This window comes from Oncorhynchus nerka, linkage group LG22 (genome assembly GCF_034236695.1).
Source record: "Oncorhynchus nerka isolate Pitt River linkage group LG22, Oner_Uvic_2.0, whole genome shotgun sequence".
Classification (NCBI taxonomy): Eukaryota; Metazoa; Chordata; class Actinopteri; order Salmoniformes; family Salmonidae; genus Oncorhynchus; species Oncorhynchus nerka.
This window is the reverse complement of record NC_088417.1, coordinates 62,510,313-62,537,864: the sequence shown is the minus strand read 5'-3', so window position 1 is coordinate 62,537,864 and position 27,552 is coordinate 62,510,313. Positions and strand designations below refer to the sequence as shown.

Sequence of the window (27,552 nt, the reverse complement as noted above, 5' to 3'; positions counted from 1 at the left end):
AGCTCTAGGAGTTTTCAGGGACATGGTGGTATCACATTTAACTGATTCTATTATATATAACATAATGTACATAAACCACGAACACGTGAGAGGCGTGGCGCGTGGTCGCACAATAATGACGTAGAAGAAATTAGACTCCGATATTGTACTGGATACAGTCAGGAGCAGTTTGAAGTAAGTAATAATTTTGTTAAGACTTAAATTAGTATTGAATTGTACTGCAGTGTTATGCTATGTTGAAATATGGTTAAACGTTATGAATTTGACGTCGCCTTCCTAGCAGACAACACAGCCAAGAAATAACAAGATCCTTTAGGCTAAGTTTAGCTAACGTTAGCTGCTTTGAACAGATTACACAACTGTGCTCCAATCTTTTGTAAGGTTTTTGGGTTACCTAAATGGGGGAAGACAAAGCCAGAATTAGTAAACTCAAACTTGTCAACTGTCTTATTGATAAATTGAACATTATAGCAGAATGTCTTTTTGCTTATCTGACTAATTTTTGGCAATATAAATTGTATCTGCCACACTTAATAAAGTGCATGGGAGTAGCCGCAATCTTGCCGACTAATATATCCATCGAGGTTCCAACCAACCACAGATATTTGTGGAAGTGTAGGAACCAATGTATTTTATCAATACAGTAGTGAAGTGTGCACAAATTGTTTTCTATTAGTTGTAACTATTATTAAAATAATAATTAAATTTTTTAACAGTTATGTCAGTTTGCATTTGTTTTCATTGAATTGACCCCAGACAACAACATACTTGTACGCTATAATACGGAAAATGTGATTCATGCAGCATAAGTCATCTATGAAAACTGACAACTTAATGGAAGTACCAGGTTTATGAGACGAGCTTTGTTGTTATCTTTATCCATGGCATGCTGCATGTATGGACTGTAGTTCAAAATAACAATGTGTACATTTAGCTCACATTTGTCTTTATGCTAGAATGCTCTCTTGTGGTAAACTTGAGAATTTAGCCTCAGGCTTTCAATGCTTTTTTGGTGTATGTGACAAGACATTTTGAAAGACAAAAAAGGTTTTCAGAACTACATGAGTCTGGAGCACAACATTCTGCCATTCGTTTTGTCATACCCATGGAGAGAAATGCTGGCAAAATCCCAGTTGTCACTCATCTCTGCATGACAGAACCTCAGCTATGAAATGTTAATTTCACTAACTATGCTCCTGCTGATTAAATGTGCCCTACATAGCCCTAGTCACCTGTTAAAGGTCCAGTGCAGTGAAAAACAGGATTTTTGTGTGTTTTATATACAGTACCAGTCAAACGTTTGGACACAGTTACTAATTGTAGAATAATAGTGGACATCAAAACTATGAAATAACATATATGGAATCATGTAGTAACCAAAAAAGTGTTAAACAAATCTAAATATTTTTGAGATTCTTCAATGTAGCCACTCTTTGCCTTGATGACAGCTTTGCACACTCTTGGCATTCTCTCAACCAGCTGCATGATAAATGCTGTTCCAACAGTCTTGAAGGAGTTCCCACATATGCTGAGCACTTGTTTGTTACTTGTCTTTCAATCTGTGGTCCAACTCATCCCAAACCATCTCAATTGGGTTGAGGTCTGGTGATTGTGAAGGTCATGTAATCTGATGCAGCACTCCATCACTCTCCTTGGTCAAAAAGCCATTACACAGCGTGGAGGTGTGTTTTTATGTCATTCTCCCATTGAAGAACAAATGATAGTCCCACAAAGCGCAAACCAGATGGGATGGCCTATCACTGCAGAATGCTGTTGTAGCCATGCTGTTTAAGTGTGCCTTGAATTCTAAATAAGTCACCAAAAGTGTCACCATCAAGCACCATCGCACCTCCTCCATGCTTCACGGTGGGAATCACATATGCGGAGATCATCCGTCCACCTACTCGGTGTCTCAAAGACACGGCAGTTGGAACCAAAAATCACAAATTTGAACTCATCAGACCAAAGGACATATTTCCACTGGTCTAATGTCCATTGCTCGTATTTCTTGGCCCAAGCAAGTCTCTTCTTATTATTGGTGTCCTTTTACTAGTGGTTTCTTTGTAGCAATTCGGGCATGAAGGCCTAATTCACACAGTCTCTGAACAGTTGATGTTGAGATGTCTGTTACTGGAACTCTGTGAAGCATTTATTTGGGCTAGTAACTCTAATGAACTTATCCTCTGCAGCAGCGGTAACTCTGTGTCTTCCTTTCCTGTGGCGGTCCTCATGAGAGTCAGTTTCATAGCACCTGATGGTTTTTGCGACTGCACTTGACGAAACTTTCAAAGTTCTGGATTGGCTGACCTTCGTGTCTTAAAGAAATGATGGACTGTCATTTCTCTTTGCTTATTTGAGCTGTTCTTGCCATAATATAGACTTGGTCTTTTACCAAATAGGGCTGTCTTCTGTATACCACCCCTACCTTGTCACAACACAACTGATTGGCTCAAACACATTAAGAAGGAAAGAGATTTCACAAATTAGCTTTTAAAAGGGCACACCTGTTAATTGAAATGCATTCCAGGTGACAACTTCAGGAAGCTGGTTGAGAGAATGCCACGTGTGCAAAGCTGTCATCAAGGCAAAAGGTGGCTACTTTGAAGAATCTCAAATATATAACACATTTTAATTTGTTTAACACTTTTTTTTGTTGGTTACTACATGATTCCATATGTGTTATTTCATAGTTTTGATGTCTTCACTATTATTCTACAATGTAAAGAATAAAAAATTAACTAGAATGAGCAGGTGTGAATTTTTCACTGGTACTGTGTATGTATGTATTTTCGTGGGGAAAAAAAATATATATTAAAAAACTAAATGTAATTTCTTCAGGTCCTCTCTCTGCCCTGGCTGCAGCCGGTGTTGACCTGTCAGACAGCGAGTGGCCCCATCGAGGACATGGAGGTAGAGCATGTAGCCCCGGAAGGCCCTGACGTGGCCCCTGTGGAGGAGGAACCTCTCTTCACTAACTTGGACATATTCCTTTTTTCTCTCATTGTTGGCCTACTCATCTACTGGTTCCTTTCTCGCAAGAAGACTGAGGAGACCATCCCAGAGTTCAAGAGGCTCACCCCTGTGTAAGTGTTTTCCCACCAAAATTCTATCATTTGATGTTTTGATACAGCCCTTGCCTAGGTACGCTCATTACATTCTCATTTGTAAAATCCCAAGGGAGTTTATCTTATTGGAACAGTGTTAGTACGTTTGCTTACGGGCTGAGAGACACCATGTTCTGGACCAGCAGGGGACGTTGCATTATCGGTATCCTCTATATTGGTGTCAGAAGTGGGATAGTGGTGCTGATCTTTAAAGATTGTTGTGTGCTTAGTTGTTAATTTATTTCATCAAGAATGATTCAACATTAGTGTGTATTTGCTCAGGTTTTCACCTTATTAGCCCAAGAAGGTTAATCAGAACACTCCCATTTTGTCATCCCTTGGTGATCAAAAGTCATTTGTGTTTTCTTGCCCTGGAACTTGGAGCTGAGTGGGAAGCAGGGATTGGCAGTGTGTTTGTGCATGTGTTGCTTTAGACCACACTGTGGTTGGCCTGGGCAGGGGTTCCAGCATTTGAATGTGTTGACTTCATGTAGGCCTAACTGGGGGAATGTGTATGGTCACATTAGTTTACATTTGTTGTTTATTCAAAAGGATAATAATTGGAAGTGGTTTGGGTGACTCTGTAGCTCATTTTAACATACCCTAGAGACTAGGCTGCATCGCCCAGGCCACCTGCAGAAAGGTACTGTAGCAATTGTAGTGGTTTTAATTGTTTTCTCACCTTTAATTTCCTGTAACTTCCTGGATTAGGCCTATACATGCGGTCATCTGTTGAATAGATGCTTGAAACATCTCACACCAATGTTACTGAGAACCTTGTTGTTTCAATGTATCCACTTTGCTGCTGGCAGGAACTTGGCATGGGGCTTAATCAGTAACAGTTGCCTATGTTCCTTTGTTGGCGTCACTTGGATCAATTCCCCCCACAGGGAAAATGCCAGCTCTGCCGCCCCCCCCCCCCCCAAAACAATGGAAGTGAAAGAGGTTTTAATTGCTGGAAATGTTAACCATAAACATCGCTCTCTCTTTCTGAATGGGAACACTGTAAAGAGAAGGACCTCAAACATACTGGTGATTAATTACTGATCCCCTGGCTCCCCTCTGCACCACCAAACCTCATTGAAAGAAATATGCAGGAGGAGGAAATGGCCCACAACTGAAGCTATGAAAATTCCAGGAAGAGGTTTGGGGTGTGCAGGAAAAGAGAGAACTACCTTGGAGTTTCCTTGTGTTTTGCTGGCTTGCATTTCACTGTGATCCTTTTTTGTTGAAGATTCCCCTGTCTTTGTGCACTCTTTTTGTGTTTAGTCTTCTACACAGCCAATTTTGGACACTTCTTCAGCGCACCAGAAGACCCAGTGGATGCTTTTTCTCTTTGAATGATCTCCGAGGTGGAAAGTTGAGGCCAAAGTCCAGCAGTATTCTCTGTTCAGCCTCTCTTCTGCGGAAGCCGTCCCTAATTTGCCTTTGAGGGAGCATGAATGGAGCAGAGCCGTGTCACAAATGGCAACCTTTTATGATAGATTAGGTAACCATTGTGACACACTCCCTCGGCTCGGGGGTTTGAAATGTGCTTTATTCAGCTCTGCCTTGCCTCGTCTCTTTTAAAAAGAAAAAAAATACACATTTACGCTGTTAATAGTTGCCAGGGTGACTCGGGTAGTGTCGTCCCTACAGATTGTATAGGAAAAGAGGAGGGATGTAGTAGTGAGTGGATGTGTATGTCAGTGTTGATGTGTGTGCGTGCGCAGGGGCATGTCCGTTTTTCTTTTTTTTTTCTTTTTTCGTTTATGCGTATGTCGCCGGCAGCTCTGCTTGAAAGGCTTTTAAGGGAAATGTCATGCTATATTGTCGTTGTCTTCCCAGCCTTGCTGCCAGATGTCGGTGGTGTCTGTGTTGAGTGGTGGTGAGAGCGGGTAACAGCAGCACGTCCATCCGCGTCTCTGACTGCTGCTCTGAGCAGAACACAAGCCCTGGAGTTGCCTGGCCAACCAGTGAGAGGCTGCTGCGGCTGAATAACAGCCATGGCTGCCTGCGTGTTTTGATTCCACCACAGAGAGAGAGAGAGCGCTCGGGTGGGGTGTTCGTGGGGGGGGGCTGTATGTTCAGTGAGAGACTGAGAATCTCTCCCGCATAATGCACTTTGGAGAGGCCAGCGGATAGTCAGCCCTGATGGGCTTCTTCTTCACGTGCTTTTTCAGATTGTGTCCAATTGTGGATCAGACAAGTGTGTTGTGGGGTGCTGGAGAACACTGCCTGTAACCATGGGATGTGTGTTCTCTCTGCCCAAAGAGAGACAGGCAGCGGCAGCCAGGTCAGTCTCTCTCTCTCTCTCTGTTTCTCTGTCTCTTTCTGTTTCTTCTCTCTCTTGGTCTCACTGTGTGTGTGTCTGAGACAGCTTGTTCTACTGTGCTCCATCCACTGCCTATCATGTTGATGCTCTTCAGGGAAATGTGTGTTACTGTTGGGAAAGGCAAATGATTGGACTTGACTTGCTTTTCAGCTTCCCAGGCTGCTTACCAGCGTTTTTAACCAGCAATGTTAAACAAAAGGAAAAGAAATCATTTAAAAGATTAGAATCAACTTTGCAGATTGTTATGATTATGATAGCTTGTCATCAAAAAGGCTGTAGCCTGAATTATGGCTGTGTGCAGTACATGTAGCCTAACAATTGATTTAAGATACTGTCACCACATGCAACGTTTGTCACTTCTTTACTTCCTCTTGATACCTCCTATGTTCTTTGCTAAGGAGCACATGTTTCATTGACAATTGACATGTTATTTTTATTAGTGAGTTTCACATGCATTTACTGTGTTTGTTCAGGGTTTTTACCAATGATCAACTTAGCTATTTCTGTGCTCCGTTTCCATGACTTGTAAAGGGATTGGGTGTGACCCATACGCAAATCTCTCCCATGGGGGTCAGAAGGGGATGAGAATGCCAGAGTAAAGAACATTTTCTGCCTTCTCAAATGGTCTCTACTTTTCGAAGGCAGTGTAATAGCCATTTAGTAGACTAATTAAGTTACCATGGTATGCTAATGTTTACCTTTACCATCTGCTTTGTGTCTTTTTCTCCAGAGTCACTCCGCAGCGAGAAACCAGCTTTATTGAAAAAATGAAGAAAACGGTCAGTAGCTTCATGCTAAATTCTGTGTAATAAGTAGAAACTAATTATTTTATACAAAATTATCTCTATTTATTTAGTAAATGGATATGTAGGCTATATGCCACTTAACTTGTTTGGGTGACTAGCTAAGGAACTTTAAAAAGTCCTCTATAATTTAGGATTATTACTGATGATGCGTCTGCCTCTCCAGAACAGGAACATGGTGGTTTTCTACGGCTCTCAGACAGGCACGGCTGAGGAGTTCTGCGGCCGACTGTCCAAAGACGCCCAGCGCTACGGAATGAGAGGCATGTCAGCTGACCCCGAGGAATATGACATGGTACTGGTCTTAATCCGGCTGATTTTATATGTGTACACTATGTACATTGTCTCAGTCTTTTACATACCACATGTAACCTCCAGCAGCTTTGTGGTGATGAATATTTATATTTGTTTGGATATTTATTAAATGTATAACATTAAGAGTGCTAATGACTGCATTGTTGTGTCCTGAGAGCTGTTTGGTGAACGAATCCTGTTTGCAATTAGTGTATTTCCAATGTCTTTTTCTTCCTTCCTCTCCTCAGTCGGAGCTGCCTCGTCTTGCGGAGATCGACAACTCCCTGGCTGTGTTCTGCATGGCCACCTATGGGGAGGGGGATCCCACAGACAACGCTCAGGACTTTTACGACTGGATGCAGGAGAACGACGAGGACCTGAAAGGAGTCAACTTCGCGGTTGGTATTTTGCTCAGCGAGATAGGTCTGTAGTAGGTGCATCAAGGTGGTTGAGAGTCAACATTGGTGTGCAGCGCAGCACATTTAGCTTTGACAGAATCCACACAGAATGACTCATATGGCATCTCCATTCCCCATTGAAGGAGAGGTAGGCATTGAGATGTCCGTATGTGAGGCTTTCCCATGCGAAAGGCACTGGTGGAATGCACACTTTGCTACATTGCCCCACTTCCCTCCAAACTCACTCACCAAGTGGAAACATGTGGTCCTGCCAAACAAAGCTCCAGGCCTGGCCAACCTCAAGGCTGGAGCTGGAGAGCACTGGCAGTTTGTGGCTTGGAGATGTCGGGAGTCTCAATTTTGAAATGTTTTCTCATTGACATCACTACTGAACAATGTTAACCATGGCTTCCTCCGGGTTTCGCTGTGCGACTCTCCTGAGACAGCATTGTGATGTGGTTGTGGCTTTTTATCTGGGAAATCCATGTTTTCTTGTTCTCAACATCTGTAGTGCATTCAGCCATATAAATCCACTGAAATTACAGATCTGATCCAAATGGTGTAATTGAGTAAATGTACAGCTTAGACATATGTAAGGATATAGTGTATTGCTGCATTTACAGTGTCTTCAGAAAATATTCACACCCCTTTTCCACATTTTGTTGTTATTAATATGGATTTAATTGTCATTTGTTTGGTTAACAATCTACACAAAGTACTCTATTTGGGAAAATAATTCTAACATTTATTTCAAAAATCATGAAAAATATAACAGTCATATGTTGATTAGATAAGTATTCAACCCCCTGAATCAATACATGTTAGAATAACATTTGGCAGTGAGTACAGCCTTGAGTGTTTCTGGGTAAGTCTCTAAAAGCTTTCCACACCTGGATTATACAATATTTGCACATTATTCTTTAAAAATTGTTCAAGCTCTGTCAAGTTCGTTGTTGATCATTGCCAGAGCCTTTATCAAGTCTTGCCATAGATTTAGAGGACGGTTTTAAGTTAAAACTGTAACTAGGCCACTCTGGAACATTCAATGTCATCTTGGTATACAACTTCAGTGTATATTTGACCTTGTATTTTAGGTTATTGTCCTGCTGAAAGGTGAATTTGTCTCCCAGTTTCTGTTGGAAAGCAGACAGAACTAGGTATTCCTCTAGGATTTTGCCTGTGCTTAGCTCTATTCCATTTATTTTTTTATCATAAACTCCCTATTCCTTGCTGATGACAAGCATACCCATAACATGATGCAGCCACAGCCATGCTTGAAAATATGAAGTGGTACTCAGGGATGTGTTGGATTTGCCCAAATATAACGCTTTGTACTCAGGACATTTCTTAAGTTAATTTCTTTGCCACATTTTTTGCAGTTTAACTTTAGTGCCTTATTGCAAACGTGATTCATGTTTTGGAATATTTTTATTCTGTACCGGCTTCCTTCTTTTCACTCTGTCAATTGTTACTATTGTGCAGTAACTATAATGTTGTTGATCCATCCTCAGTATTCTCCGATCACAGCCATTAAACTCTGTAACTGTTTTAAAGTCACCATTGGCCTCATGGTGAAATCCCTGAGTGATTTTCTTCTTCTCCGGCAGCTGAGTTAGGAACGACGCCTGTTGTAGTGACTGGCTGTATTGATAGCCCATCCAAAGTGTAATTAATAACTTCAACATGCTCAAAGGGATATTCAATATCTTCTTTTCTTTTTACCAATCTACCAATAGGTGCCCTTTTTTGCTAGGCACCGGAATACCTCCCTGGTCATTGTGGTTGAATCTGTGTTTGAAATTCACTGTTCGACTAAAGAATCTTACATATAATTAATTGTGTGTGTGGGGTGCAGAGATGAGGTAGTCATAAAAGAAATGTTAAACACTGTTATTGCACCCAACTTCTATTTGACCTGTTAAGCAAATGTGTACTTCTGAACTTATTTATGCTTGCCATAACAAAGGGGTTGAATACTTATTGACTCGAGACATTTCAACTGTTCATTTTTCATTAATTTGTATAAAGAAAATCTAAAAACATAATTCCACTTTGACATTATGTGGAATTCTGTGTAGGCCAGTGACAAAACAATCCTCTATTTAATCCATTATAAATTCAGGCTGTAACACAACAAAATTATCAAGTCTAGGGGTGTGAATACTTTCTGAAGGCACTCAGGTTTGCATCATGATATAGGCCCTAGAAGTAGAGGAATCTTTACATTTATATGCAGGTCATTAACTTTTATCTACTGTGATAGCTGATCGCATCTGCCTTTGAACTCTGCAGGTGTTTGGCTTGGGGAATAAAACATATGAGCACTTCAATGCAATGGGAAAGTATACTGACAAGAGACTAGAAGAGCTGGGTGGCAAGAGGATCTATGACCTGGGAATGGGAGACGACGATGGCAAGTGAGTACTGAACTCAATACAGTGCAAACATTGCCACAATGTCCATAAATTAATCCATATTCATAAATATGTATGTATTTCTCTTATTAAAATATAATGCGATGACTGTTCTATGTATGTCTTACCCTCTTCCCCAGCCTTGAGGAAGACTTTGTATCATGGAAGGAGCAGTTCTGGCCTGCTGTGTGTGAGCACTTTGGGGTGGAGGCCACAGGAGATGACACCAGGTAATAGCTAGTTGGCTACCACCTCTCGCTCTCCTGGTCAGACTAGTTGTCAACTAGAGATATTTAGTACGGAGATTCAGGAGCCGATGTACTTCCTGTATAGAGAAGGTATTTTATATATATTTCTTTTTAAAGACACAGAGAGCTGGTTTCCCAGACACAGATTAAGCCTTGTCCATTGAAACCGCTTTTTAGTCCAGGACTAAACTTAATCTGTGTCTGGGAAACCGCCCCATAATGTTTTACTTTTTATTCAAATTCAATGCAGAACAAGGGATATTTTCCATGGTAATATCAGCAGCTATAAATACTGGATGTATCAAATAATTGATACCACCTGGCATTGTTTGCATGTTCTCAGAAAACACTATAAAGCTTCATCTGCAAATAACAAACCTAAATGACCATCAACAAGTAAAATAATTTTACATGTGCTTTAAGACCTTTCACTCACTATGGCATCTGACAATTTTTACCATGCATCATCACATTTGCATCACAGAGAGCAAACTCCACTAGAAGCATGCATGGCGTGCATGGCGTCACAGTTGTGTCGTCCGCAAACTTGATGATTGAGTTGGAGGCGTGCGTGGCCACGCAGTCGTGGGTGAACAGGGAGTACAGGAGAGGGCTCAGAACGCACCCTTGTGGGGCCCCCGTGTTGAGGATCAGCGGGGAGGAGATGTTGTTGCCTACCCTCACCACCTGGGGGCGGCCCGTCAGGAAGTCCAGTACCCAGTTGCACAGGGCGGGGTCGAGACCCAGGGTCTCGAGCTTGATGACGAGCTTGGAGGGTACTATGGTATTGAATGCCGAGCTGTAGTCGATGAACAGCATTCTCACATAGGTATTCCTCTTGTCCAGGTGGGTTAGGGCAGTGTGCAGTGTGGTTGAGATTGCATCGTCTGTGGACCTATTTGGGCGGTAAGCAAATTGGAGTGGGTCTAGGGTGTCAGGTAGGGTGGAGGTGATATGGTCCTTGACTAGTCTCTCAAAGCACTTCATGATGACGGAAGTGAGTGCTACGGGCGGTAGTCGTTTAGCTCAGTTACCTTAGCTTTCTTGGGAACAGGAACAATGGTGGCCCTCTTGAAGCATGTGGGAACAGCAGACTGGTATAGGGATTGATTGAATATGTCCGTAAACACACCGGCCAGCTGGTCTGCGCATGCTCTGAGGGCACGGCTGGGGATGCCGTCTGGGCCTGCAGCCTTGCGAGGGTTAACACGTTTAAATGTCTTACTCACCTCGGCTGCAGTGAAGGAGAGACCGCATGTTTTCGTTGCAGGCCGTGTCAGTGGCACTGTATTGTCCTCAAAGCGGGCAAAAAAGTGATTTAGTCTGCCTGGGAGCAAGACATCCTGGTCCGTGACTGGGCTGGGTTTCTTCTTGTAGTCCGTGATTGACTGTAGACCCTGCCACATGCCTCTTGTGTCTGAGCCATTGAATTGAGATTCCACTTTGTCTCTGTACTGACGCTTAGCTTGTTTAATAGCCTTGCGGAGGGAATAGCTGCATTGTTTATATTCGGACATGTTACCAGACACCTTGCCCTGATTAAAAGCAGTGGTTCGCGCTTTCAGTTTCACGCGAATGCTGCCATCAATCCACGGTTTCTGGTTTGGGAATGTTTTTATCGTTGCTATGGGAACGACATCTTCGACGCACGTTCTAATGAACTCGCACACCGAATCAGCGTATTCGTCAATATTTCCATCTGACGCAATACGAAACATGTCCCAGTCCACGTGATGGAAGCAGTCTTGGAGTGTGGAGTCAGCTTGGTCTGACCAGCGTTGGACAGACCTCAGCGTGGGAGCCTCTTGTTTAAGTTTCTGCCTGTAGGCAGGGATCAGCAAAATGGAGTCGTGGTCAGCTTTTCCGAAAGGGGGGCGGGGCAGGGCCTTATATGCGTCGCGGAAGTTAGAGTAATAATGATCCAAGGTTTTACCACCCCTGGTTGCGCAATCGATATGCTGATAAAATTTAGGGAGTCTTGTTTTCAGATTAGCTTTGTTAAAATCCCCAGCTACAATGAATGCAGCCTCCGGATAAATGGTTTCCAGTTTGCAAAGAGTTAAATAAAGTTCGTTCAGAGCCATCGATGTGTCTGCTTGGTGGGGGATATATACGGCTGTGATTATAACCGAGGAGAATTCTCTTGGAAGATAATGCGGTCTACATTTGATTGTGAGGAATTCTAAATCAGGTGAACAGAAGGATTTGAGTTCCTGTATGTTTCCTTCATCACACCATGTCTCGTTAGTCATGAGGCATACGCCCCCGCCACTCTTCTTACCAGAAAGATGTTTGTTTCTGTCGGCGCGATGCGTGGAGAAACCCGTTGGCTGCACCGCAACGGATAGCGTCTTCCCAGTAAGCCATGTTTCTGTGAAGCAGAGAACGTTGCAGTCTCTGAAGTCCCTCTGGAATGCTACCCTTGCTCGGATTTCGTCAACCTTGTTGTCAAGAGACTGGACATTGGCAAGAAGAATGCTGGGGAGTGGTGCGCGATGTGCCCTTTTTCGGAGTCTGACCAGAACACCGCCTCGTTTCCCTCTTTTTCGGAGTCGTTTCCTTGGGTCGCTGCATGCGATCCATTCCGTTGTCCTGTTTGTAAGGCAGAACACCGGATCCGCGTCGCGGAAAACATATTCTTGGTCGTACTGATGGTGAGTTGGCGCTGATCTTATATTCAGTAGTTCTTCTCGACTGTATGTAATGAAACCTAAGATGACCTGGGGTACTAATGTAAGAAATAACACGTAAAAAAACAAAAAACTGCATAGTTTCCTAGGAACGCGAAGCGAGGCGGCCATCTCAGTCGGCGCCGGATGACTGACTGCGTGGCCACGCACGCCTCCAACTCAATCATCAAGTTTGCGGACGACACAACAGTGGTAGGCTTGATTACCAACAACGACGAGACGGCCTACAGGGAGGAGGTGAGGGCCCTCGGAGTGTGGTGTCAGGAAAATAACCTCACACTCAACGTCAACAAAACTAAGGAGATGATTGTGGACTTCAGGAAACAGCAGAGGGAACACCCCCCTATCCACATCGATGGATCAGTAGTGGAGAGGGTAGCAAGTTTTAAGTTCCTCGGCATACACATCACAGACAAACTGAATTGGTCCACTCACACTGACAGCGTCGTGAAGAAGGCGCAGCAGCGCCTCTTCAACCTCAGGAGGCTGAAGAAATTTGGCTTGTCACCAAAAGCACTCACAAACTTCTACAGATGCACAATCGAGAGCATCCTGGCGGGCTGTATCACCGCCTGGTACGGCAACTGCTCCGCCTCAACCGTAAGGCTCTCCAGAGGGTAGTGAGGTCTGCACAACGCATCACCGGGGGCAAACTACCTGCCCTCCAGGACACCTACACCACCCGATGTTACAGGAAGGCCATAAAGATCATCAAGGACATCAACCACCCGAACCACTGCCTGTTCACCCCGCTATCATCCAGAAGGCGAGGTCAGTACAGGTGCATCAAAGCTGGGACCGAGAGACTGAAAAACAGCTTCTATCTCAAGGCCATCAGACTGTTAAACAGCCACCACTAACATTGAGTGGCTGCTGCCAACACACTGTCATTGACACTGACCCAACTCCAGCCACTTTAATAATGGGAATTGATGGGAAATGATGTAAATATATCACTAGCCACTTTAAACAATGCTACCTTATATAATGTTACTTAACCTACATTATTCATCTCATATGCATATGTATATACTGTACTCTAGATCATCGACTGCATTCTTATGTCACTAGCCACTTTAACTATGCCACTTTGTTTACTTTGTCTACATACTCATCTCATATGTATATACTGTACTCGATACCATCTACTGTATGCTGCTCTGTACCATCACTCATTCATATATCCTTATGTACATATTCCTTATCCCCTTACACTGTGTACAAGACAGTAGTTTTGGAATTGTTAGTTAGATTACTTGTTGGTTATCACTGCATTGTCGGAACTAGAAGCACAAGCATTTCGCTACACTCGCATTAACATCTGCTAACCATGTGTATGTGACAAATAAAATTTGATTTGATTTGATTTGGCTGTCCATGTCGGCCCTTAGCTGCACGGACAAGGGTTATTTTTAGACTTCATGAGTGGTCGGGATGCAGAGCAGGAAGTAATCACCTGTCCGTTTCTTCCTCTTTAGCATCCGGCAGTACGAGTTGGTGGTTCCAACTGACATCAACATGAATAAGGTGTACACTGGGGAGATGGGTCGCCTCAAGAGCTTTGAGACCCAGAAACCGTGAGTTGACAGCTTCACACACACATAGGAAGTGGTATAGGCAGCTCAGCTATCAGGCGTAATGACCGAGATGTGTTGTCATCGCTAATGGAATGAATAGATTATGGTTGTTTTTCAGGGCAACAAAGGGATGACTGTTGTCATGACGCTGACCTGATTCTCACCTACTCCCCAATGTCAGAAGTCCAACAGCAAAGTCTGGGTGCTGTTAGGGTGCATCTCAATAGTCCAAAGTGGCCTCTCCTCATCTCTTTTCCTTGATAGAACTAGACAGGTGTAAACTAAATCCCTGTGTAGGCCTCGGCCTTAGCGCTTTCACCTGTCTTAGATCAGTAAAAAGAAAAGTTAATATTAGAAATCTTCTTTCAAATGTATTGGGATGTCAATTATTTATTGGAACTTTCAACAAACCCATTTTACAACATTGGCACCAATTGTCTGAAATGGCTTTGTGATATAAGTATATCTGTCATTGCAGGCCTTTTGATGCTAAGAACCCCTACTTGGCCACAGTGGCTGTCAACCGCCAGCTGAACCAATCCGGCGACCGCCATCTGATGCATCTAGAGCTGGACATCTCAGGTTCCAAAATCAGGTATCTGCTCTGCTCTAATATGTAATATTAAAAGTCCTGTGCCTTAGAATATCATACAGTCATACACTTCTGCCTTCCAATGTCTGCTGCATTTCTTCTGTCTGCCAATAAGTGTCGAGTTGGATAATCATTTATTTATTTATTTTCCCCATTTTCACACACTGGCAACAAGCATGTAAATATGTTCTATATGTAATGACATTAGCGTGCTAGATAAAGACATTGGAAAGTCTTGTTCATCCACCTCCCCCCGTCTCCCCCCCTGTAGATATGACTCTGGAGACCACGTTGCTGTTTACCCCGTTAATGACGTGTCAATAGTGAACAGAATAGGCCAAATCCTGGATGCCGACCTGGACACTGTTATCTCTCTCAACAACCTCGACGGTCAGTTGTAAATCATGGCTCAGGGATATATGATTTCAGCTGCTTTGTGTCTGAGCAGATTTCCATTGGCTTTTTCTGTACTATTTGGTTGCAATGAAATGCTCATGATGTCATCCTCATGGCTATTCACTCACTGTACAGTAATCTAGAGGTTGAGAAGATATTACTGCACACATAATCAACTAAATCATATAGTCTACCGTTAACATCGAAAATGTGTACCGTGGCCTCTAAATAAATGGAACTTGAACATTAAATGATGATGCTGATAAGATTTTTCCTCTGTGTCTTTTAGAGGAGTCCAATAAGAAGCACCCGTTCCCGTGTCCGACCACATACCGCACAGCTCTGACCCACTACCTGGACATCACCAACCCCCCTCGCACCAACGTACTGTTTGAGCTGGCCCAGTACGCCACCGACCCCAAGGACCAGGACACCCTGCGCAAGATGGCCTCCGCCTCCCCCGAGGGCAAGGTTGGCATCCCTGACGGACCTCGAACTTCTGACCCTTCACCACTAGCTGACTGACTGACATTCTACTGCCTGCCCAGAAATGCATGTTGTCAATGCGTTTGAATGGCTGTAAATGATCCGTATCAGTGGAGAGTGAGTCTTAGTCTGTCTGTGTCTCTTTGCCAGGGTCTGTACCAGAGCTGGGTGCTGGATGCTCAGAGGAACATCCTGGCTGTGTTGGAGGACATGCCGTCCCTCCACCCTACCATAGACCACCTGTGTGAGCTGCTGCCCCGCCTACAGGCTCGCTACTACTCCATCGCCTCCTCTGGCAAGGTGAGACCCACTATTAGAATAGTAAAAATACTTAGTCCATCTTGTGAGAAACAGCAGCACCCCTGGATGGAGAGCATTTTAAAGGTTATGGACATGTACCTGGGATCAGAGACCAGCAGACCTCCGGTTGCAGGTTCAGTTCCCACTTTTTCAGTTTCTTTTATTTAGTTTTTTATTTGATTACTTTATAACTGTGTATTGTCTTGTCAGGTGTATCCCACTATGGTGAGCATATGTGCGGTGGTGGTGGAGTTCCAGACCAGCACAGGGCGGACCTTCAAGGGTGTGGCCACCAACTGGCTGAAGAACAAGGTTGTGGTGACGGACAACGGCCACAAGGCCACTGTGCCCATGTACGTCCGCAAGTCCCAGTTCCGGCTTCCCTTCAAGGCCAGCAACCCGGTGGTGATGATCGGGCCCGGCACGGGCATCGCCCCCTTCATGGGCTTCCTCCAGGAGAGAGGCTGGATGAAGGAACAGGGTACGGAGCAAGAAGGCCTGGTCCTCATCTAGCATCTAAGTCTGGTTTTGCTGATTATTAAAACCGAACAGTGTTTGCCTAGTGCATAGATGGAGTTCACTGCAAGCAAGTCTCCATTACTCTACAATAAATTAGGTTCACCTGAGTTTGTTGCCACAAGTATATTTGTATGTTTTAGCATAAGGGAGGGAAAGGAAAAATAGGGTGAGTGTGACACCGCTTCACATCCAGTATGTGTTTCGCTTTCAGGGAAGGATGTCGGCGAGACGATACTGTACTTCGGCTGTCGCCGCAGAAACGAGGACTTCCTGTACCAGCAGGAACTGGAGGAGTTTGAGAAGGCGGGCGTGCTGACTCAGCTCAACGTTGCCTTCTCCAGAGACCAGGAAGGGAAGGTAACACATCACACCAAACCTCTCTGTCAGCTCCTCACTATGTGAGAGTTCATGTGTCTAGCACTACTACCAAGTTCGTATGTACAGGATACACATGGTATACAGCATCCAATGAAATGCTTACTTGTAGGTTCCTTCTCGACAATGCAACAACAATTTGAAATAATAAAAAACGAGAATACGAAAATAAAGTCAATGGCTCAGTAGAATAGAAAAAAACATTTTAGCGTTAGTATAATACAGGAAGGCACAATTTATAGTTCAATATGTACACGTGTTTTGGGGAAGGGGGGATTGGGGGGCAAGTGTTTCAATTGTGCAGTATTTAGCAATCATAATATGAGTCTGTTAGCAGCAGTTGTGATGTGGCATGAATGTGTGTGTGTGTGTGTGTGTGTGTGTGTGTATATATATATGTGTGTGTGTATATTTTTTTACTTATTTTACCTTTTATTTATACAGGTTTTTTCTCATTGAGATAATATCTCTTTTCCAAGAGAGACCTGTTCCAATAGCAGCAGCGTTAACAACGTTTCAGACAAAATAACTTACATACACTAACACAACATTAAACAAAACTATAAACACACATACAGTACCACAATTGCATATTACATTAAAAACAAACATCTTGACTAAAAACAGCTGGCCTAAAAACAATTACACTCTTCTATAATATATATATACAGTGGGGCAAAAAAGTATTTAGTCAGTCACCAATTGTGCAAGTTCTCCCACTTAAAAAGATGAGAGGCCTGTAATTTTCATCATAAATACACTTCAACTATGACAGACAAAATTAGAAAAAAAATCCAGAAAATCACATTGTAGGATTTTTTAAATGAATTTATTTGCAAATTATGGTGGAATATATGTATTTGGTCACCTACAAACAAGCAAGATGTCTGGCTTTCACAGACCTGAAACTTCTTCTTTAAGAGGCTCCTCTGTCCTCCACTCGTTACCTGTATTAATGGCACCTGTTTGAACTTGTTATCAGTATAAAAGACACCTGTCCACAACCTCAAACAGTCACACTCCAAACTCCACTATGGCCAAGACCAAAGAGCTGTCAAAGGACACCAGAAACAGAATTGTAGACCTGCACCAGGCTGGGAAGACTGAATATGCTATAGGTAAGCAGCTTGGTTTGAAGAAATCAACTGTGGGAGCAATTATTAGGAAATGGAAGACATACAAGACCACTGATAATCTCCCTCGATCTGGGGCTCCATGCAAGATCTCACCCCGTGGGGTCAAACTGATCACAAGAACGGTGAGCAAAAATCCCAGAACCACACGGGGGGACCTAGTGAATGACCTGCAGAGAGCTGGGACCAAAGTAACAAAGCCTACCATCAGTAACACACTACGCCGCCAGCGACTCAAATCCTGCAGTGCCAGACGTGTCCCCCTGCTTAAGCCAGTACATGTCCAGGCCCGTCTGAAGTTTGCTAGAGAGCATTTGGATGATCCAGAAGAAGATTGGGAGAATGTCATAAGGTCAGATGAAACCAAAAATATAACTTTTTGGTAAAAACTCAACTCGTTGTGTTTGGGGGACAAAGAATGCTGAGTTGCATCCAAAGAACACCATACCTACTGTGAAGCATGGGGGTGGAAACATCATTCTTTGGGGCTGTTTTTCTGCAAAGGGACCAGGACGACTGATCCGTGTAAAGGAAAGAATGAATGGGGCCATGTATCGTGAGATTTTGAGTGAAAACCTCCTTCCATCAGCAAGGGCATTGAAGATGAAACGTGGCTGGGTCTTTCAGCATGACAATGATCCCAAACACACCGCCCGGGCAACGAAGGAGTGGCTTCGTAAGAAGCATTTCAAGGTCCTGGAGTGGCCTAGCCAGTCTCCAGATCTCAACCCCATAGAAAATCTTTGGAGGGAGTTGAAAGTCCGTGTTGCCCAGCAACAGCCCCAAAACGTCACTGCTCTAGAGGAGTTCTGCATTAAGGAATGGGCCAAAATACCAGCAACAGTGTATGAAAACCTTGTGAAGACTTACAGAAAACGTTTGACCTCTGGCATTGCCAACAAAGGGTATATAACAAAGTATTGAGAAACTTTAGTTATTGACCAAATACTTATTTTCCACCATCATTTGCAAATAAATTCATTAAACATCCTACAATGTGATTTTCTGGATTTTTTTTCCTTCTCATTTTGTCTGACATAGTTGAAGTGTACCTATGATGGAAATTACAGGCCTCATCTTTTTAAGTGGGAGAACTTGCACAATTGGTGGCTGACTAAATACTCTTTTTGCCCCACTGTACATCGATCAAGTGTTTTAAACTCCACCAACGAAACTAGATCATCACATTTGAAAATGTTCAGGAGAGAATTCCAGGACCACGGTGCTAAGTAACTAAAACTATTTCTACCAATACCTGTTATAATTTTTGGTACTGTTAGAAGCAAATCAGAATGGGACCGTAATTGATATTTATTTACTGACCTGACTAAAAAAGAACAGAGAGATAATGGAATTTTACCCAATATGGCCTTATAAATCAGTGTATACCAGTGTTTAAGCCTACGCAAGGTCAATGACGACCAGCCAACAGCGCTGTAGAGATCACAATGATGTTAGACGTTTCTGATTTGTAATGAACCTGAGGGCTGCATGATACACTGAATCAAGTGCTCTCAGGGTAGTGGCTGAGGCCTGCATATATATAACATCACTAAAATCTAAAACCGACAGTAATGTACATCGTACCAGCTCCTTCCTGACCTCAAAAGAAAAACAAGCCTTATGCCGGTAATAAAATCCTATTTTCAGCTTGAGCTTCCTTATCAAGTTCTCTACATGCACAGTGAAGCTCAGCTTATCATCATCCCACACACCCAAATATTTGTGCACTTTAACTTGCTCTATAGTATGTCCAGCCAATGTAGCAATGACATAACTTGTAACATGCTTGGCATTTGAAAATACCATGCATTTTGTTTTAGCCGAATTTATAATCAGCTTCAAATCATACAGATTCTGTTGTATGATGTTAAATGCTCTCTGGGCATTTTCAAAAGCTAAAGATAAATTACTACCACTTGAATAAAGAACAGTATCATCTGCATAAAAATGAACATCCGCTGTTTCAATAAGATCCCCAATGTTGTTGATATACAAAATGAACAACAGTGGGCCCAAAATAGAACCTTGCGGAACACCTGAGCACACCTCTATGGACTCCGATTTACAACCATCCGCCATTACACATTGGTTTATAAATTATCTATCAAATCGTACACAATCTAGAGCATGACCAGTAATTCCACAACATTTTAACCTTTGCATTAACAGCATGGTCCACGGTGTCAAAAGCCTTCGACAAATTAATAAAAACAGACACACAATGTAACTTCTTATCAAGAGCACAGTGGATGTCATTTTAAACCTTCAATGTTGCTGAAACAGTGCTGTGGCCAGACCTAAAACCTGATTGCATTCCATTTAAGATGTTGTTTACTTGGAAGTAGGTCTTTAGCTGCCTACTAACTAAGGACTCCAGTACCTTTTGAGGTTAAAAATACATGTTAAGGGGGATCACGTGACCCTTGAACGAGATGGCCGCATGAACTAAGAGCTCCGCACAAGTAGTTTCCAATTCCTAATCTTACCTCCACTCCAAGTTCAAACTCATTTAGCTTTAGTAAGAAAAAGTCATGGCGGCTACAAAAGGCGACACTACAGGTGACATTTTTACCCGGACTCGAGTATTAGCGACGGAAAAAGCCTCCAAGAAGAAGCTAGCTTCAGAAAAAACTAGCGCCATTAGCCAGGACCAAGAGAACCCGCTCCCCCACGAGGCACAACGAATGCCAACATCGCACTCTGTCGAAGACATCCTTTCTGAGTTGAGATCCCAACGTACAGAACTAAACACTAAATTAGATGCCATTAACTCTCAGCTCAGTGCGATAGGGGGCAAGGTGACAATCCTGGAAAACGCTTTGCCTGACATCAACAACAAGATGTTCAGGCGCCCCGCGTTTATGGTTGAGGCAGAGGGGCGAATCCTATCCATGGAAAACTTATTGACAGATGCCATGGAAACAATAGCATATGCTAAAAAGAAAATTGAGCATCTGGAAGAGAAAACAGGGGGTGAAGGAATAATTGTGTTCTATTCAATCTGGGCGAAAAAGAAGAGGGAAACATGCCACTGATCCGCTACCTACAAGACAAACTTCCCGAGTGGCTCCACGTGTCCACTGACAGGCCCATTGAACTCGAGAGAGCTCACCGAGCACTGAGGCCCCCACCAGCAGCCAGACAACCACCGCGCCCAATCACCATACGTTTCCTGAGATTCACCGACAAGGAACGAGTCCTACAGGCGGCGAAAAACAATACCATCACAGTGGGAAAAGCCAAACTCTCTCTACACCAGGACCTGTCAGCTGGAATACGCCGAAAGCGCCAAGAATTTGACGAAGTGAAGAAATACTCCATTGACCGAGGCATCTTCAGGGGATTCAAATACCCAAACGAGCTCAGGATTCTTCACCAAGGAGCCTTGCGACACTTCAAAACTCCCAAAGAGGCAAAACGTTTTTTGAAAGACAATCCTGGCCAATGAGAAACAGACCAATGACTAAATGCGATTAATGCCATTACTAAAGGAGGTAAGACGACATATAGCCGATATCCAGAGACCCACCCCCTAAATGTCATTATAGCCGTCCAATTTATATTTATTTTCCTTTAACTGAGAGGGATGGGCTGTATAGCCTAACCTAGGCCTACTAATGTTTCAGCCTACTTTTATTTCCCTGTTTTTTTTGTTGTTGCTATTATTACTTGGGGTTCCCTATGTCCCTTGGGGGAGGTATATGTAGGCTGGGCTATTGATTTTATTTTTCTCCCCTCTTTTACTGTGGTCTGGACGAGGGCAACTGTTATTTACTCAATGCGGGGTGGAGAGGATGAGGCATTTCTTTGGTGGGGAGAGGGAGACGTTGTGCGTTGCTAACTGTTCCCGGTTTTTGTTTTATTCGGAACACAGAATTGAGACTGAGCGGGGGGGTAATAGATCCAACGGGATGTGTCGAGTTGTTTGGGAACTCGGCTGGGGTGTTCAGAGATTATTATTTTATGTACACCATTTATTTTCCTTTTATGTGAACGCAGCTGTAATTACTATCCACTTTTACCCAGTGATGACTTGCACTAAAGTTCGATTACTGCTCGATGACGATAACTAGTACCTTAAATCTATTGACATGGAACTGCCATGGTCTAGGGCATGCAATAAAACAAAAAAAGATACTATGTGCTCTAAAAAAGGAAAAAGCAGACATCGCGCTATTACAAGAGACACACCTCTGTGATGCTGAACATGCCAAACTCCGCAGAGCTTGGGTGGGACAGGTGTATTTCTCATCTTTCAAATCAAACAGTAGAGGCACAGCCATACTTATCCATAAAAATGTTCCATTCATAATTGACAAAAACATATCTGATCCGGAGGGGAGATTTATTTTGATAACTGGGTCACTATATGGTCAACCAATTACTATATTAAACATATACGCTCCTAACACAGATACTCCTGCCTTCATGTCAAAAATTATAACCCTGTTCAATGAGCTTTCTGTCTCCTTTGGCGTGGTGGCCGGAGATTTTAATTGTACCCTTAACCCAACCCTAGACAAATCATCTCAAGTCCCCACCACAAATCCTAGATCTGCAAAGATGTTGAACTCTCTTACTAAAGAGATGGGACTGATAGATATCTGGAGAGAGACTAATAGCTCATCTATGGACTATACATACTACTCTAATGTCCATAACACCTACTCCCGTATAGATTACATTTTTATCCCAAAGAGTTTCGTAAATTCAGCCACTTGTACAATCGGACCCATAGCACTTTCAGATCACGCCTTTGTCCACCTCCGCTTTGGCCTCTGCAAAAACATCCCGAGGTCAAAGAGCTGGAAATTCAACACCTCCATGCTATCAAATGACGTGTTCCATACATTGGTAACTACATGGATAGACAACTACACACAAGACAATAAAGATTCTCCTGTTTCTCCGGCCACAATGCTGCTAAAGCCACACTAAGAGGTCATCTAATTGCATATGCTTCCTCTAAGAAAAAAGCAATGGAAGCACACAGGCTAGATCTTGAGAGGGAGCTGGAATGCTGTGAAAAAATACATAAACAATCCCTAGACAGCACCTCCTGGAGTCATCTTAAAGCAGCCAAAGCCAAACTGAATTAAATTAAATTAATTATAAATAATGTATTGCCATTTTGGAGTCACTTTTATTGTAAATTTAAGAAGATTATATGTTTCTGAACACTTCTACATTCATGTGGATGCTACCATGATTATGGATAATCATGAATGAATAATGATGAGTGAGAAAGTTAAGAGGCATAAATATCATAACCCCCCAGAAAATGCTAACCTACCCTGTTATTGGTAATGGTGAGATGTTTTGGGGGTATGACCTTTGTGCCTCTAACTTTCTCAGTCATCATTATTCACAATTAATTCATGATTATCCGTAATCATGGTGTTTACACTGAACAAAAATATAAACGCATCATGTAAAGTGTTTCACGAGCTGAAATAAAAAATCCCAGACATTTTCCGTACGCACAAAAAACATATTTCTCTCAAAGTTTGAACAAATTTGTTTACATCCCTGATAGTGAGAATTCCTCCTTTGCCAAGATAATCCATACACCTGACAGGTGTGGCATATCAAGAAGCTGATTAACGTTTTAAGGCTAGGGGCAGTATTCGGAAGTTTGGATGACTGAGGTGCCCAAAGTAAACTTCCTGTTACTCAGGCCCAGAAGCTAGGATATGCATATGCATGGTAGTATTGGATAGAAAACACTCTAAAGCTTCTAAAACTGTTAAAATAATGTCTGTGAGTATAACAGAACTGATTTAGCAGGCGAAACCCCGAGGGCAATCCATCCAGGAAATCTTTTGTTTTTTTAGGTCATTGGATTTCTCAATGTTTTTCTATGGGAAAGCCTAATTATTAGGACCCATATTGCAGTTCCTATGGCTAGATATCAGCGCTCCTTGGTGTTTTTCTCCGGAATTGAAAACAGTTTATTCCGTCTTAAATTTGAGCAATTATTTACATATTAGGGTACCTGAGGTTGGATTAGAAACATTGTTTGGACAAAGTTTACAGGTAACTTTTTAGATTCCTTTATAGGCATGTTGGGTGAGTTGGAACAGGTGTATTTTTTAATCAAACGTGCCAAATAAACCAACATTTTTGGGATATAAAGGACTTTATCGAACAAAACCACCATTCATTGTGTAACTGGGAACCTCGGGATTGCAAGAAAGATGATCTTCAAAGGTAAGCAATTTATTTTATCGCTTTTTCTGACTTTCGTGATGCATCTGCTTGATTGGAAAATGTTTGACGCTCTCCGGTGAGGGCAGGGCGCGCACTTGGTTATTTATCTCCGGTATTGAAAATACTATTTTCCGTCTTAACATTTTTATTGTTTATTTACATATTAGGGTACATGAGAATTGATTAGGAACGTTGTTTGACATGTTTGGACCAAGTTTATTGGTAACGTGCTGAGGAGTATATCTGTCTGTATTAAAGTCCTTTTGCGGGGAAAAACTGTTTGGCTGGGCCTGGCTACCAAGTGGATGGGCCTATGCCCATGGCTGCACCCCTGCCCAGTCATCTGAAATCCATAGGTTAGGGCCTAATGAATTTATTTCAATTGACTGATTTCTTTATATGAACTGTAACTCAGTCAAATCTTTGAAATTGTTGCATTTCATATTTTTCTTCAGTATACATTAATTTCGAAGTGTTCAGAAACATATTCTATTTTTATTTACAATAAAAGTGACTCCAAAATGACAACATTATTTACCATTATTATCTATTGGACGCATCATAATCTGAAACACAACCAAAACTGCAAATGCATCCAACAAGTTTGTAGTCACAAGCTTGATGTAGTCATTGCATGCTAGGAATATGGGACCAAATACTACACTTTTAACTACTTTTAATACACAAGTGAATTTGCCCAAATACTTATGACACCTTGAAATGGGGGGACGAGATGCATAAAGTGCTTTCATTTCTAAATAGTAAAACAGATATGTATGAAAATACCCTAAAATAAAAGGTGACATTCTGTACTGTCACCTCGTATGAAACATTTGATCTCAAATCCAAAATGCTTGAGTACAGAGCCAAATTAAAAGTTTTAGCTTCCCTGTCCAAATAAATACGTAGAGAAGTGTATCTATGACTTTGGTAAGGTCCAATATTTGATACTGCCAGTGCCTATAATTTGTATTGCCTTGAGAACCTGCAGACTTCAAGAGAACGTATTTTGTATCAGTTAAATTATTCAAATGAATTGTTCATAATTGTTAGATTTTTCATGCTCAGGTGTATGTGCAGCATCTCCTGAAGAAGAACAAAGAACATCTGTGGAAGCTGATCCATACTGACAATGCTCACCTCTACATTTGCGGGTAAGAACCAATTCAGACCACCTGCATATGTACACGCTTTTAGAGGGTTTTCTGAAAAGGCAAATCCATCATCGCGTGCCCTCTGTAAATATGGCTGCCACTTGTCCTTGCCTAGGGATGCTCGGAACATGGCACGGGACGTGCAGAACACCTTCTATGACATCGCTGAAGAGGTCGGAGGCCTCACACACACACAGGCTGTGGCCTACATCAAGAAGCTGATGACCAAGGGCCGCTACTCTCTGGATGTGTGGAGCTAAAGAAGATGAAGCTTACTTGCAGGACACCCTCACAACCCCCTAGATGTTACCCCTCACCCAAATGAAATAGGTTAACGGTAAACACCTTTTTAAACAGTTTTTGGAGGTAACACGTCAGCACCTAATCTCTAAATGGAAAGACGTATGTCTGAGTTTTTGTTGTCCTTATTATTGGATTTGTTTGTAATCTTACTGAAAGCCTTTTGTGGTGACTCGTACTGAGAAGTAGTGCTGTTTATTTAGGATTGTTTGGGAATTGGCTCATACTCTAACTTGACCCCTAACCCCCAGGTCTTTCATGTAGATTTGCTCTACATTCTCCTTTAAGGTTATGGGGGAAAAAACATCTTTATTGTGGAATAAATCAATAGATTTTTTTATTAAGTGCAGGCAGACCTTCATTGTTTCACATCAGATTAGAAAAGTTGGAGATGATAATTTACAGTACCAATCAAAAGTTTGAACACCTCCTCATTCAAGGGTTTTTCTTTATTTTAAATATGTTCTACATATTAGTGAAGACATCAAAAATATGAAATAACATATATGGAATCATGTAGTAACCAAAACAGTGTTAAAGAAGAATCTAAACTATTTTTATTTGTTTAACACTTTTTTTGGTTACTACATGTTTCCGTATGTGTTATTTCATAGTTTTGATGTCTTCACTATTATTCTACAATGTAGAACATATTTAAAATAAAGAAAAACCCTTGAATGAGGAGGTGTGTTCAAACTTTTGACTGGTACTGTAAATTATCTCCAACTTTTGTACATGTTGTTTTTGGTAAGTGAAACTAGGTGAAAACAGAGGTGATTATGAAATTAAATATTGTGTCAGGACGTTTGTCATGCTGTGAAGATCCCCACAAGCATTTTTTTTCTTGTATATTAACTAATTTCAAATGTAAAGCATTCTATATTTTCCATCTGTAAATGTAATTCAGATGCTCTAGGAAGGTTGTGTAAACTTGTAGCGTATTCATGTTGTACCAGGTACTGTTACATTTGTACATTTAAATTTCAGTAACTATTTAGTAATTGAGCCTTGTTCTTCATCAGTTCATTAAATAATAGGTCTTTAAGTGGTGGTCAAATGTAAAAATGTCCAGGTGTTTTTTTTCTTCTCACGCTCTCTGACTGTAAGGCTTAGTGCCAACTAGTTACGTTTAAATGGACACTACCACAGCATATAGGCAATGCAATATGTGTTGGTTATATGTGCACTTGCAGTACAAAATGAATCTGTCTACTAACTGTCATTTATGTGTGTTCTGATATCACTAATTCTGGGATGTGTACAGTATACACTGATTGTACAAAGCATTAGGAACACCTTCCTAATATTGAGTTTCCCCTGCCCTTTTGCCTTCAGAACAGTCTCAATTTGTTGGGGCATGGACTCAACAAGGTATCAAAAGCATTCCACACAGGGATGCTGGCCCATGTTGACTCCAATGCTTCCCACAGTTGTCAAGTTGTCTAGATGTCTTTTGGGTGGTGGATAATTCTTGATACAAATGGGGAAACTGAGTGTGAAAACCCCAGAAACGTTGCAGTTCTTGACACAGTCAAACTGGTACACTTGGCATATACTACCATATCCCATGTAAAGGCACAAGTCTTTTAACTTCCCCATTTACCCTTTAAATGGCACACAAACAATCCGTGTCTCAATTGTAGCAAGACTTAAAAATCCTTCTTTAACGTGTCTCCTCCCCTTCATCTACACTGATTTTGAAGTGTATTTAACAAGTGGCATCAATAAGGGATCAGAGACAGACCTGGTGAATCCAGATGAAAGCTATGTCATGGAAAGAGCACATGTTCCTAATGTTTTCTACACTCAGTAAGTATTTTATCTCGGTGTCTTTCTATGCTGATGGTTGGAGGTCTAATACAAAATATTTACTTAAACGTGAGGTTCGCTGAACATTAACTGTATGAAGTGGATGATATAAGGGTGATGTTCAGCAGTCCTTTTGGTGTTTATTTTAAGAGAAACCCCTAAACTATTGTAGTGATATGGCAGGGTTCATGTTTTCATTTGTGTGCCTTTGAACTTTTTATCTTGCATTACTGATATTGAATAACGTGTTCCATCATGACCTGTTACATTACTTTTACCACTTGATCCAGTTGTTTATGCAAAATAGCTATTTGTATATAAACAGTGTAACTTGAAAACATGCATTTGTAAAGAAATAATAATCATTGATTTGCTATACTTAGTCTTGGTTGTCATTTATGGCTTCTCTTTACTGTGCACAACAACTTTTTTT

The 27,552-nt window shown here is 42.0% G+C and overlaps 1 protein-coding gene across 4 annotated transcripts; it reads left to right on the top strand.

Annotated features, from left to right (window-relative positions):
* Window positions 1-104: 104 nt before the first annotated feature.
* Window positions 105-27,497, top strand: LOC115105446 (NADPH--cytochrome P450 reductase-like). Of its 4 annotated transcripts, XM_065007299.1 has the most exons (17): window positions 156-174; window positions 2,528-2,591; window positions 2,839-3,083; window positions 6,149-6,197; window positions 6,388-6,516; window positions 6,764-6,913; window positions 9,206-9,330; window positions 9,468-9,557; window positions 13,744-13,842; window positions 14,321-14,437; window positions 14,706-14,824; window positions 15,120-15,301; window positions 15,467-15,616; window positions 15,827-16,097; window positions 16,347-16,492; window positions 24,925-25,010; window positions 25,126-27,497. In XM_065007299.1, exons 3-17 carry the CDS (start codon window positions 2,905-2,907, stop codon window positions 25,268-25,270), a joined length of 2,037 nt encoding a protein of 678 aa, XP_064863371.1. In that variant the 5' UTR covers window positions 156-174; window positions 2,528-2,591; window positions 2,839-2,904; the 3' UTR covers window positions 25,271-27,497. The 4 variants fall into 4 exon arrangements, with proteins under 4 accessions (XP_029483375.1, XP_064863371.1, XP_029483377.1 ...); XM_029627515.2 differs by lacking the exon at window positions 2,528-2,591 and having other exon boundaries at window positions 105-174; XM_029627517.2 differs by lacking the exons at window positions 156-174; window positions 2,528-2,591 and adding an exon at window positions 5,267-5,379 and having other exon boundaries at window positions 3,009-3,083.
* Window positions 27,498-27,552: the final 55 nt, after the last annotated feature.

Coding starts and splice junctions, on each gene's coding strand:
- LOC115105446 (XM_029627515.2), top strand. CDS start 2,905: ATGGAGGTAGAGCATGTAGCCCCGGAAGGCCCTGACGTGGCCCCTGTG. Junction 3,084..6,148: donor TTCAAGAGGCTCACCCCTGT/GTAAGTGTTTTC, acceptor CTTTTTCTCCAG/AGTCACTCCGCAGCGAGAAA. Junction 15,302..15,466: donor CCGCCTCCCCCGAGGGCAAG/GTTGGCATCCCT, acceptor TCTCTTTGCCAG/GGTCTGTACCAGAGCTGGGT.